Genomic DNA, 13,952 nt, shown 5'->3' on the forward strand with positions numbered 1-13,952 from the left:
CACCATCGTGATGTTCTCGAGTTTCTCGTTAATAGTTCTAGAATTTGCCTCTAGTTTCTCTTCCATGCCCTTAGCGATTTTTCTAGAGTTCTCTTCTAACTTTTCCTCTAATTTGTCGTCGAATTTGGCAAATCTTTCCTCCAATTTTCTGGAATATTCTTCACTCTTTCTGGAATTTTCTTCGCTCATTCGAAAATTTTCTGCTTTCATTTCCATCACAAGTCTGGAAGTTTCTTCGCTCTTTCTGGAATTTTCTTCCATTTTAGCATCTAATTTCTCCATCATCATAGCCAGCATTGATTTCAAATCGTCACCCCTGGCAGCTACCGACGAAACTTCCTCAACGCTGGATTCGCCCTTTGCCGATAACTCGACTTCCTCCTTCTCGAACTCATATTCATCGATGTTCATTCCACGGCGCTCGAACTCTTCCAACAAGCGTTTTTGTAGTTCGGCCTTGTTGCCAGTAGAACACAACTCCAACTTACTTAGCTCCTTCTTCAAGTCTTCCACTCGTAGATCCTTAAACTTCATTGTAGGATGATCGTAATCCCACTTCTGACACCAATTGTTAGAAAATTTAGATAGAAAATTAGATTTAACTAATGTCCGTGTAGACGTTGTTTTATTCCCCGATACGATTTGTACCAAATAAAACAGGGTTCGTTTTAGATTACGTTTCTACAATGCTTTATTTACTTTATTACACTTATTCAGAACCGACTTTAATTATTAAGCACACAGCAAATCTCTAGTTAGCACGCAGCACTTCTTTAACCGATCTGTTCAGTTCAACGCTTAAAACACAACTCAACTCAATGTTGCCATTCGTAACTCTATTTATACCCAAAATCTCCTTGGTCTAGAAATATCACATTCGCACTAAGCGAACAACCATACTCACATACATACAAGTAGACCAGCACAGTAATGACGTAATTACAACAACAAACAACTACACGAAATACCAGAAGTAGGAACTAAACGATAATTACATTATTATGGCAAAACAAACAAAAGAACATTAACAAAAGGTAATGTAACGACTAGAATGATGAAGAGAGTTCTACATGGTAGTTGTTGTTGCTTAAATAAAGTAACTGCGTAATACAAACTTTACGTTATAATTCAAATTTTTAAATTAACGGAAATTAAACTAAATTAACTTAAACCTATCAGTTACATTCGTAACAATATATTATTGTCACGAAATCGAAATCGCAATTGTCATTTTGTAGGAGAGACAGGTGAGGCATATGGCAACCCTTTGCCTCTCAGCACCCTCTCTCACCTACAAACTGTCAATTGCCTAATGTATATTGTTTGTTTCGAAAACAATGAAAATAATGTCAAATTCCAAAAAGTATAAAATGAATTGCCTGAGAATTGCCGGTACGAGCAATTTCTTTCCATTTCCATGCCTCTTATGCCGCAAGGAAAATTGTCTAATATAAATATAGATTTAGTCCTAAGCGAATAACGAAACTTTTTCACAGGTAAAGACCGACTATTTCTATTTCGACAAAAATTTATGATCTTATGGGACATTGTTCCATTGTCTTTTAATTTACAAGGGAATTTTATATTGTGAAAACTTAATGCATTTACCTTGAAAATTTCCTTTGCAATTCAGAAACTCGTTGCTTTAATCACAATTATAATTGTAATAATATTTCCGCAAAATTAAAACTTTTCTGGACTCTTTCGAACTTTTGTGGACTCTGTCGATTTGATGAATGATGAAATCTTCTTTTTGTATGGTGATATAACATTTTTTCCTTTTATACATTTTTACGTATTTAACCGAATTTACCGATCCAATTGACATGGAATTATTCTTGAATAGATCCTTGAATTCTTAAATAAATGAAAATGAAATGAAATGAAATATCGTTTCTGATACCATTACATGAAATGTTCCTCCTTGGTTGCGATTTTGAATTAACTGCAACCTGTTAAGGGTAATGTTTCTATACATAGTTTCGTAAACATTTTTTTGTTGCAGGCATTTTGTCAGGTATTTATTACTTTATGTCTTTGAGTATAGGAATGTAAAAATTACAATTTTTGTAAAAATTCTGTTGACATTTATCTGCAAAGGATACCAGCAATCACGATGTCAGATTAGCCAAACTTGTCAAGTAGATAAGTGAATGACATTTTTTCACTGTCATAAGTTTGGGATGAACTTTTGTTATTTTTGGAACACTTTTCCAGCAAGAATATTCTGGAGCCTAGCTAAAGAAATGTTTTTTACACTATATGGCACTTTTAACATATAAAAAGTGAAGCTTTAAGTCCCATATGTTTTTGTAATACGGGATAGCTATGCAGGTACATCTACCATTATTATTGTACCATGCATTTGACGTTTTAAGCCATGGCTGAAGGGTGGCATTTCTCAGTGATTTTCATACCTGGCCTACCTCTACTTTATTGTACCATGTTTTAGGCATACTCGAATGAAAAAATTAAATTGGCATAAAGCTTTGGCTAACCTTTCTTATTAAACCATGGCGTCACCAACAATAGCGTGGCAAACTAAATATTTATTTTTGGTGTCTACCTTTATGAGTGCTATTGATAAAATATGGTGGATTACCGGATATTTCTCGAAATTATCGATAACAAAGATTTTTCCTTTTCGATCGAGTTTCATCATACCAATATTTTTCCATGTCAACATTTTATTCACGAGTACTTTCTCGATCGAATCGAATCTCATAATTAGGCCCCTGTTCCCTTTATTTTAATTGCGGTAAATAGTTTTTCTCTGACTCTTTTGAATGTGATTATAATGATATGCTAAACATTACATTGTATATTGTATAAACTCATTTATTTAATTTTTTCAACATTAATTTATACACTTTTATATTTTAACGTATAGAGAACACTTAACATTTACGTTTCGCTAACTGACTTCTGCAATTATTCACTCTTTCAAATACCACTTCTCTTCTACTCACTATCTGAAGAAGACTCACTACTTTCATCACCTTGCTCCAATAATGCTTTGAATTCTTTAACTTTGATTTTCTGTGGTATTATTTGCAACAAAAATCCCAAGTTATCATTTTCTTGTACCAGATCAGCCAAATGATTGTATGTTAAATTGTTAGGTTTCTTTGCGTGTTCATAAGATTCCTTGGCAAAATGTTTGATAAACATTTCCTGCAAAAAACAATAAATTAACAAACTATGCAATTTGCAAACCATGATGGTGACTTACGGTAGATTTTGTCATTAAGAGAAGTACTTCATTTGTTATTTGTCCAGTATCCAAAGAACTCTAGAAGAGAAGTGGTGACATGAGTGGAATACCCCCAGCAGCACCAGATACTGGGACTGGAAAAAGACCACATTTGAGGATGCACCTGTCATGCCGCGATTAAAATTGCCACTATTTTGGTCGTTGGCCCCTAAATGGATTGTAATGGTTTCCGGTGCCTTGGCTCATTTGAGATTGGTCTTTACGCTCATTTATATTATTTGCATTAGCAACGGAATTGCTTCCAGTGGTATCAGTTTTATTTTCTGCTTGTCCATATCTGTTTCCATTATTTCTTCTTCCCCTGTAGCTACGATTGTAACGTTGGTTTCCACTTTTCAATTCACTTTTTGTGCTATGAACGCTAGCAGCGGGAGATGTTTTATTGGCATGGACAAAGGGCGCAGTGGTTTGCCACCATTGACTGGATGTGGTTTATTTGCATATTGGGAATTAGAAGGTTTATAATAATCCTTAATATCGGCCATGTCGTTAGCGCTGGAATCCAAATATCTGAATCCAATTTACTCATTAAAATATATATAAGCCAATGATCACGTTCACTTTGATTCATCGAGTCTAGAGCTTTAATTATATCAGTGGCCACATTTGCTATACCGCCCTTTTCATGGTATGTTCATAAATTTCTCAATGTATGAATGAACAATGTAAAGTGGCCGATCAAATTGATCTTTGAGGCGTTTCCAAGCAGTTTCATAGTTCTCATCAGACGATGGCATGTTTTGTATTATTTTATAAGCTGTACCGCGTGTTATGTCACCCTTCGATGCGCCGAACGTGAAGGATCACCTTCACTTTACACCGCTGTATTTTAATCAGCTGTTCAACGCCGTCCAAATGTTTGTCGGCACCGCGCTGATCAAATCTGACATTTTGCTTGCAAAAAAGGCGCCATGATTGCGAAAATCATTGCAGTAGAAAATTCTGAAGAGGCAACAAGCCGAAAAAAGGAGAATAACGAAGAAGTCATAAAACTTCTTCTCGAAAGTGTGGCTGTACACAATTTTATTAATTCTCCAAGAATAAAATTGTTAACACCATTTGTTCCTATTCTTCGAAATATAATTGCAGCACCAAATGGTAAGTTGCTTGCTTTCGCGGAAAATAACTCGGAGGAAAATTCTCATTTTTTTCTGGAAATTTACAGAACGTTGCAACTGGGCAGGATAACTGTACTTTACACGCGGTTGGCTGTTCATCATTAGGCCTGACCACGTGCATCTTCCCATAAGACACACCATCTGTACACCATCTCCACCAATACGCCCCAAACACCTATGAATTCGTTGCACATGCAATAGTTTCCATAACCTAAAAATTGCATGCAGCACACACCACACAACACGTTTGCCTCTTCGTCCAAAAATTATTCCCGACAGCAGCACCAGTCGCCATGTGTTCCACACAAACACACTCCTAGTTTGTGGTTCACGTCTGCAATTTAATCGTATCGTATTGTCACCCCGCCAATTGTGACACCAAACATCATTGAAGACATCGTATCATCACTGGAATCTTGCTGGTTGATCATAAGACAGTCGTTCGCCCATCCACCATTTTGGAATGGCCTTGTTCAACTTTACACGTGTCATAATGACGGCTTCCAGAACCATCTAACCTTTGGGCTACGCACAGCAACTTAGTAAGCCACAAATTAGTGCAAGCAGTCGTCTACAAATTTTCAACCCAAAATTGGATTACAATAAGGCGGAATCCTGCATTTCTAATTCGTGAACACGCCACCTGATCGACCATTTGTCTGTCCATACTGTTCTGGAAAAATCTAATAAATTGCATCGCTTCTACATCCCAGTGCAACAGCAGTTCATTTTGTTACGTCACCAACTCGGATTATAACCACCTGTTGTGGCACACATCTGTGCACAACATAAACCCTGGTAAGAACACAGTGTTGACAATCAAAAGTCATCAAGTCGAGTTCCACGTGAGAATTAACAACGACCCGATCGGTGTCATCATAAAATTCCTGCTGTTTAATAAAGTGATGTTCATTGGTTCTGGGCCGCAACATTATTACCATTGTGTAAAATTAACAACACTCTTAACCTGCAACATAAGATTTTGTGAAACATTAACCTGCTTTGTTAAGTACACCTCATCAAGAAGTTGGAATAAACACTACCATTCTCATGCATTTTACCTCCACCTCTCTATTTGCATCAACGTTCTGTTAGAACATTCTGTCCTACGTCACCACATTCATCTATAATGGACGGTCTCAATTGTAGGCCATAAAGGCAATAGTTAGCTGTTATAGTCTCCAACAATAGTCAACAACGGCAGTGCTTTCAACGTATTCATTACAACAACAGTGGTAAATAGTCAACAACAACAGCGCTAAATATCATCAAAATTATTTTGGCCACAACAGAATTCTACAGTAGTGATCGTCATCAACAAACAACATCCCTCATTTTATTCATCACAAAGGCAACAGTCAACAAAAGCAGTGTTTGTTACCAGCAAAATTATCTCGTCGGAACTGAAGTCCACACTACGCAGTCAACAGCAACAGTAACTGCAAGAATCAACAACTGTTCAACAACAACAAGTCCAGCCTACCATCGTCTACATCTGGCAGCAAAAGCAGTGGTAAATAACATCAATATCATCTGGCAGCAACAACAATTTAACAGCCGTGACTTTTACATCATTCATCCAGCCTTATGAACACACAAGAGTTATAAGTATAGGAAGTTTGCGTAAGTCTTGAAATATTGAAAGAAAAGTTATGGACAGTATAATGGGAAGCCATAGTATGTCATTTTGCATGGTTTACCATACGTGGTCCAAAAGTTTTGTTAAATGATTATTGACTTTTAAATGATTCATATTTATATTTTGCAATTATACAATCCACCTGTTGTCTAGTTGTAAGATATATACCTTTTCGATTTCCTATTTATACCACCTAGCCTTATATTCTTTCCTATACAATCTTATACGATTATTTCTTGCCATCCATCTGATCTATAGTATTATTCTAATTTATACTGCTATACACATACTCCTATTTCAATTTAACTAATAGTTTGTTTTTTTTTATCTGAAATCTAATCTTTTGCAAAGTTATCTAAATTACGCTTCCTCGAAGCATACTTTTAGGCTTATAGGAATTGTAATTTATCTGATTTCTTTTTATACATAAACTTTTATCTTTGTTGATGTTTACCAACATTTGCTTTGGTAATCCCATTATCTAAAATAACAACACCATCTATCTTTGAGATAGAAAAATCATTTCCTTATCTTTTCGAGCTCGACTAGGCAGGGAAAAATTTAAATGTTACCATATCGCTTGTGCAAATTGGCACATATTGATGGGACGACCAAACCGGTTATTAATTTTTGCTTTATATTTAATTATATAGATTTTAAATAACTTTAAAAGATATTTCATCCTAAGGATGAACAAGTTGTATAATAAAATACCTGTTATCATTAACTTAAGCTTAATTTAGTTAATAAGTTAAGATAAGTTATATGAAATTGTTTGAGCCCTACTTAGGCACAATAAATTGTTTGAATTCATGAATGAAATGAAGATGCTTGAGTAGAATGTAATCATGAATCGGTAAGGTAAGAAGGTATAAGGGTCAGTGAAGAAAATAGTTTGGGGGTCCTCTTAGTTCAGAGGCCCATTAGGGGGTTCATGTTAGGAACCCATAGGGAGGGCAGAGGGTACCCAAATTCCACCTAGGGGTACCAGCAACAACAACAACAACCAAATTCAATACAACAACAAGGCTTTTCCTGGTTTTCTTATAAATTGATATATTTTTTTTGTATGTGCCCAAGTGCACCTCCTCGCCGCTAGAGCTTAAGCCGGAGCCAAAATAGTCAAATGCCATTGTCACCTTGGTAACCAATAGAGGTCATACTTGCCAGGCACATTACAAAATGGCGCCCAACGTACAGGCCAATGTCTTAGGTTCAACTCCCATCAATGGGAATTGTTCCTGAACATTAGGTGTATGAATTTTTGTTTGATTGGTTTTCAGTATGTCTTGAGTTGTTGTTATATTACAACATACCAATTGCGACTTAAGGTCAATTAAATTTTAACATCATTTCTTGAATTTCATCTTAAAGAAAAAGAGTTTTAGTCGTCTTGCAAGCCTGAGTTTATGTCAAGCTGCAATTTTGTGACAAAACTTCTACATTATTGAATTCATACTTCGACTTTCTTTAAAGCTTTATAATATATTGTCATCTGCAGTTGATTATTTATGATCTTTTGTATGATTTGCTATATTATAGCTGCTTTAATATATTGATTTAATAGAATTGAAATTTTTGGGGAAAATTTTTGACTGCGCTTTTCAAAGATAATGAAGATTGTTTGTTGTTGTTGTTTATTCTTTTTTTTATCTTGGCTGATACCTTAACCTTCTACTAATTACCTTTAACTTTATGAAAATTCTGATCTACAATTATTTGAACTCTTTCTAAAAACTATTGACACTAAAATTATTGATATTGATTCGATTGTTGGCACGTTTAAGAAATAGTGAGTTACCCAGTTTTTTTGGCACCTGCACTAACGAATTCTTTTGGCACAACTTTTTTATTTCTGTCTCCGGTTTGAGAATTGTATATAGCACTTCGTCGTGGAACCTGGTGAAATTTTCGAGATTTTAGTCGAGTGTGAGATTTACTTTTGAATTTCTCGGAACCTTTTGATAGTAAAGGGCCTTGGATATTTTACTATACACTTTGCTTGAAGTTTTCTACAGTAGAATTGCCATTCCAATTCAGATAGCTAGAAGCATAGGGTCGTCGCCCACAAGACTTTTGTTTTTTTTTCTTTGTTTTTAAAAGACTACAGGGAGGGTTTGATAGGCTCAAACTACCGATTGCTAGTTCTTACTTTTAAAATATATAAGCTTTAAGTAGTAATATATTTTTGTTTGTTTTCACGTACACACAGGGTGTACACAGAACTGGACTAACTGTACCCGAAGACTGGTCTTCAGTTCGACTCGAGGTCAGCTGAAGTACCTTAAGGTTGTAGGGGCGGGATAGTCTGGAGAGCCTTCGGACGGCAGCGCTCAACCTTGAGTTGGAGCATTTTCCGTAGGACGGATTGTTGTCTGGTTGTCGATTTCCCAGTGTCTCTTTAGAAAGCCGTTCTATGCTTAACTAAGGATACACTGAAGAGACCTCGAGAAACTTTTTTGAGGAAATTCTAACCGGCAACAACCACTCCTACGTTTGAACAGTCTACTCCATAGAACAATAGGGGTAGGCGAAGAGAACTGAAGAGCCTATCGAAGTTCTATTTTCCTTTTACCAGCCAAGACTTTATTCGAATATTATTCGAACTAATTTTACCCGGACTTACAAACTTTTACCCTGATCTACCACAGCCTAGATAATCTACTGTCTCAATTTATTCTGTTTTTCAGGATTTTTGAGTTTTTTTTTTCTGCTTATGAGAAACTTTGCAAGATTTATTGTTTTTTTGGTTCGATCCTTTTTTGAAATACCTGACCTGTTGGAACCATTTAAATTTTCATATTGAGTTTTGTTGCGTATGAGATTTTCTATATTGGACTTTTCGGAACCTTAAGGCAGTAACCGTGATTGACTGTTTCATCTATATATCTTTGGTATTTTTGTTGAATTTATGGTATCATACCTACCTTTTTGAAAACCTGTCGGTCATTAGAGAAGACATTTTTGGATTTTGAGCTTTTTATTGAAATTTCTTGTTGGACTGAGTAGTACAAGGACATTTTTTTTTTGTGTAACTTTTGTTGATTTGTGGGACATCATGCAGCCTGCTACAGGTGCTAAGCCAAAAACTTACAGCATTATTACCAGGTCGACAAGCCAAGCAGTAGGAGAAGCTGCTGGAACAGAACCAGGTACCGGATCAGGTATCCCAGCTAGCGCTGATGGCAATGATCCGCCTACACCAAACGAATTTGCAAGTCCACCTACTCTTTCGCAAGTAAATGAGCAACCAAGTACAATTACTAGGCCTTCGTTTAGTCCCTTGACCATTCGAGGCAATGATGATGAGCAAATTGAAAGACTTAGTAGCACAGGAGTTCTTGAGGTAGTTCAGTCCGCCTTAGAGGCCACCCAAGCATCAATGGTTGAAACCATGAAAAAGGAAATGCAGAAAGCGGTTGCTGCTGCAGTTCAAGCTGCTTTTTCTCAATCTTCCGTTCCTCCAGCTAATCCTATTAACAGACAAGAACCACATTCTCAAAGCATTGATTGGCCTCATGATTTGCCACCACTACAAACCGATACCAGACATGCAGGATCGGGTAATAGAAACCAGGAAGTTCCAAATCGAAATAGGGAAGATTTTAGTAGGCCCAGGTATCCATATCTCAGTAAGTGGGGCATTAAGTTTGATGCTACCCCAAAGACACCAAATGTCGAAGATTTCATCTTTCGAGTAGAAAGGCTTCGAAATAGTTATGGCTGCCCAGAACAAGAATTGGTTGATGAATTTCATCATTTACTGGAAGGCCGTCCTTGTCAGTGGTACTGGGGTCTGATCCGTCAATATCCAAATTTGAACTGGGAGATGTTAAAGCTGTGTATAGTTAGGGAATTCCAGCGTTTTCAATCAAATCTTGATGTAATGAGGCAGATTATGGACAGGAAGCAGGGGAGAGATGAGTCTGCTACACAATATATAGACGCTATAAATAATCTGCGTACTCAATTAAGGGAACCTTTGAAAGATTTTGAAGTTATAGACATCCTCAAAGCTGGATTGAAACCCAAACTTGCCCATTTAACATTTAGTGGCACTTTTTATTCGGTGGAACAATTCCGAAATGAAGTTAGGAAAGCTGAAGAGTTTCTTGAAAGGGAATCGTCGATGAGATTCAGAACAGGCCAACCCCCTCGAATGATAAATGAAATTAACGATTCTGATTTTGATGATTTAGTCCATGATGTTGAGGAGTTGCGTTTACGGCAGAAGCCAACTGGTGTTTCCAAAAATGAGCCTTCACGGTGTTGGAATTGCGGCAGCAATGGCCACATTTTTAAGAATTGTTCTAGTTCTCATCGTTCAGTATTTTGTTTCCGCTGTGGATCTCCAGGGGTTACCACTCCACAATGCAATAATTGCAAACAAATTAGTCGTCCTTCTAATGCCTCTAAGTCCGAATCCACAGCTACTCAGACTGTGGACTGACTAAGCCCATCCGATGTTTCCACTTCTATAGACCCAATCTTTTCTGATCCGTGTAGAATATTACCCAGACTTTCCAATAACTTAGCCAAAACGAAACCTGATTTGACCCTACCATTCCATGTACGCATGGCGAACTACAGGAAGGCCCGCGAGCGCATTTTTAACTCGGAAATTTCGACAAAACCTGAAATTTTCGTTTCCAAAAGAATCTTGAAAGCTCGTGAGAGATATAAACTTAGATGTCAGAAGAGATTATCGTTATCTTCTACCAATTTTTGTGATTTTCATTCCAATGATCCTCGACCATTCCGAGAAGTTTTGATTAATGGTATTCCCGTATTAGCACTCTTCGACAGTGGGGCTACTGTTACCTGTTTAGGTAAAAATTGTTTGTCGTTTATTGAAAAATTGAATTTGAAGGTTATCCCAATTTATAAATGTAGTGTCGGTACTGCTAATGGGCAGAGAGTTTCGTGTTCAGGCAAAGTTCAAGTAGAGCTCACGTACAATGGCCAGACGGAGACCATGGACATCTATTTGATTCCTGGTCTAGAGAATCCAATGTACTGTGGTGTTGATTTCTGGAAGAAATTTAGTGTCGCACCTAAACTTGTAAGCAGTGTAGAGATCAAGTCCGATATTCAAGATTCTGATATGCATACATTGTCTCCAGACCAAATGCTGATGCTTGACAAAGCAAAAGAAAGTTTCAAAGATTTTGAACAGTTTGGTCTTGGGAAGACAAATCTGGAAGAGCATATTATAGATACGGGAGATGCTCCTCCGATTAAACAGCGCCACTACCCAGTGTCTCCAGCTGTTGAATCCTTGATATATTCGGAACTTGATCGCATGCTAAAGTTAGGTGTGATAGAACCCAGTACTAGTCCTTGGAATTCGCCGGTCACGCTCGTACGCAGAGGAGAGAAGAATAGGCTCTGCTTGGACGCGCGGAAACTGAATGACGTTACGATTAAGGATGCGTACCCACTACCCTTTATAGATTCTTTGCTAGGACGCTTACAAGACACATATTTTATCTCAAGCATCGACTTGAAAGACGCGTTTTGGCAGGTCCCTCTGGCAGCTGATAGCCGTCCGAAGACTGCGTTCACAGTACCGGGGAGACCACATTATCAGTTCACCGTCATGCCGTTTGGGTTGTGTAACGCTGCCCAACGGTTATGTCGGTTAATGGATAAAGTGATCTCACCGGAACTGAAGAACAAAGTCTTCGTATACCTTGACGACCTTTTGGTCGTATCTCCAGATTTCGAGACTCATGTCGATCTGTTGAGCAAGGTAGGCGAGATGTTGTCCAGAGCAAACCTGACCATAAACCTGATAAAGTCGAAGTTCTGTCGACGTCAGCTGAGATACTTGGGATACATCGTCGGTGAGGGGAAATTAAAGCCCGACCCTTCAAAGATTGATTCAATAACCGACATACCAGTACCGAAGAATACGCGTGAGGTCCGTAGATTTTTAGGAATGGCATCGTGGTTTAGGCGATTTATTAGGAATTATGCCGAAATTACAACTCCCCTTACTCGCACCTTGAAGAAGGGCAAACAGTTTTCCTTTGACGAAGAAGCAGTTGAAGCGTTCAACAAACTTAAGGCAGCTCTCACTACAAGCCCAGTGTTAAGTCATCCAATTTTCGATAAGCGGTTCTACGTCCAATGCGACGCATCCAACATAGGGATTGGTGCCGTCTTATACCAGCTAGACGCTGAAGGTCTTGAACGTCCCATCGCCTTTCACTCCGCTCAGTTATCCAAGGCTGAACGGAATTATAGCGTAACTGAGCGGGAGTGCTTGGCCGTTATCAGCGCAATTAAAAAGTTCAGACCGTTCATTGAACTTATGCCCTTTACGGTGGTAACGGACCATAGCGCTTTGAAATGGCTGATGGGACAGAAAGATCTCAGTGGTCGGTTGGCAAGATGGAGCCTAAAACTCCAAGCCTTTAATTTTGAGATACAACACCGAAAAGGTTCCCAAAATGTGGTCGCCGACACCTTATCGCGTGTTCATATGGATGAACTTAACATGTTTGTGGATGAGAAACCTTTAGTCGATTTAGAGTCACCCGAATTCAAGAGTGAAGAGTATTTGAAGTTAATCGATATGGTCAAAGAAAACCAGGACAGTCTTCCAGACTTAAAAATTTGCGATTCTTTCGTTTATAAAAAGACAATCCCGTCGGATGGCACCCAGGTGCATGAGAATTTCATATGGAAGTTATGGATTCCTTCAGATTTGACCAGATCTTTAATCGAAAAAGCACACATGTCCTCGGTAAGCAGTCATTGTGGGATAGGTAGAACCATCGCGGGGCTTAAACAGTATTTCTATTGGCCGAAAATGGCAAGTCAAATTCGTGACTTTATAAATTCTTGTATTGTTTGTAAGGAGACAAAAGCTCCGAATCAAATCTTACGCCCGAAGATGGGAATTGAAACTGTGACTGACAGGCCTTGGCAGAAAATTTTTATAGACTTTATCGGACCATTTCCGCGATCGAAATCAGGCAATACTTATGCTTTCATCGTCTTAGATCATTTGACGAAGTTTATTTTGCTGAAACCGCTAGCGAAAGCTAATTCGAGAAACGTCATTCGATTTTTGGAGGCAGAAGTGTTTCATAAATTCGGTGTACCGCAGGTAGTTCACTCGGATAACGGTAAACAATTCGTTTCTTCAGAGTTTACTAGTTTCTTAAAAAGATATGGTTGTCAACCGATGCGAAATGCCGTGTATTCGCCACAGGCGAATGCATCGGAACGCGCAAATCGTACAATCATAGCGGCGATTCGGTCATATGTATCCGAAGACCAAAAAGATTGGGACCGATATCTTTCGGCCATCGAATGTTCACTTAGGTCTACTGTGCATACATCAATCGGATGTTCGCCTTATTTTGCACTCTTTGGAACGCATATGGTCACTCACGCCAGCGCATATGATTTGTCAACGAAACTAGGAACTCTTGAAGACGGAGCTGTTGAAATTATACCGAAACAAAACATGCTGGAAATAGTCAGGAAAACGATCAAGGAAAAACTTCATGATTCTTATGACAAATCGGCAGCCCGATATAATACGCGATCTCGAGAGGTAGATTTTAAACCAGGGCAAGAAATCTTGAGACGCAATTTTGTCTTAAGCGATGCTTCGCGCAATATTAATGCGAAATTGTGTAGAAAATTCGCAAAGTGTAGAGTGGTTCGGAAAGTGGGAAACGCATTATACGAAGTTGAGGACATGCAAGGCCGGAGTATAGGGAAATATCACGCGAAGGACCTACAGCATATAGTCCCCGCGAAATAGTTGCCCGGCTTTATTAGATTTTTTTTTGTCGTTGTGAGATTAATCTCAGGGTCGCAGTTCTTCCCCACCACATGCGGCATATTAAGGCTGACTTCCCGAATCAGTGGACCTGCGACTGGTCTTCGGTAACTTTTCGGG

The 13,952-nt window shown here is 38.3% G+C and overlaps 1 protein-coding gene and 1 long non-coding RNA gene across 3 annotated transcripts; one reads left to right on the forward strand and one right to left on the reverse strand.

Moving 5' to 3' along the window:
* Positions 1-2,875: 2,875 nt before the first annotated feature.
* LOC141386954 (chromatin accessibility complex 16kD protein-like) lies at positions 2,876-3,288 on the reverse strand. The gene is made up of 2 exons (XM_073955864.1): positions 3,233-3,288; positions 2,876-3,174 (listed from the first exon to the last, which is right to left on the reverse strand). The coding sequence occupies exons 1-2, from the start codon at positions 3,245-3,247 to the stop codon at positions 2,962-2,964; spliced, it is 228 nt and encodes a 75-aa protein (XP_073811965.1). The 5' UTR covers positions 3,248-3,288; the 3' UTR covers positions 2,876-2,961.
* An 885-nt stretch (positions 3,289-4,173) lies between these two features.
* Positions 4,174-6,857, forward strand: LOC141405188 (uncharacterized). Of its 2 annotated transcripts, XR_012413156.1 has the most exons (3): positions 4,184-4,372; positions 4,440-5,627; positions 5,685-6,857. It is a non-coding gene; the product is annotated as an uncharacterized lncRNA (long non-coding RNA). The 2 variants fall into 2 exon arrangements; XR_012413155.1 differs by having other exon boundaries at positions 4,174-4,372; positions 4,440-6,857.
* Positions 6,858-13,952: the final 7,095 nt, after the last annotated feature.

Source organism: Musca autumnalis, unplaced genomic scaffold (genome assembly GCF_047663935.1).
Source record: "Musca autumnalis isolate F117 unplaced genomic scaffold, ASM4766393v1 scaffold_5, whole genome shotgun sequence".
Lineage (NCBI taxonomy): Eukaryota > Metazoa > Arthropoda > Insecta > Diptera > Muscidae > Musca > Musca autumnalis.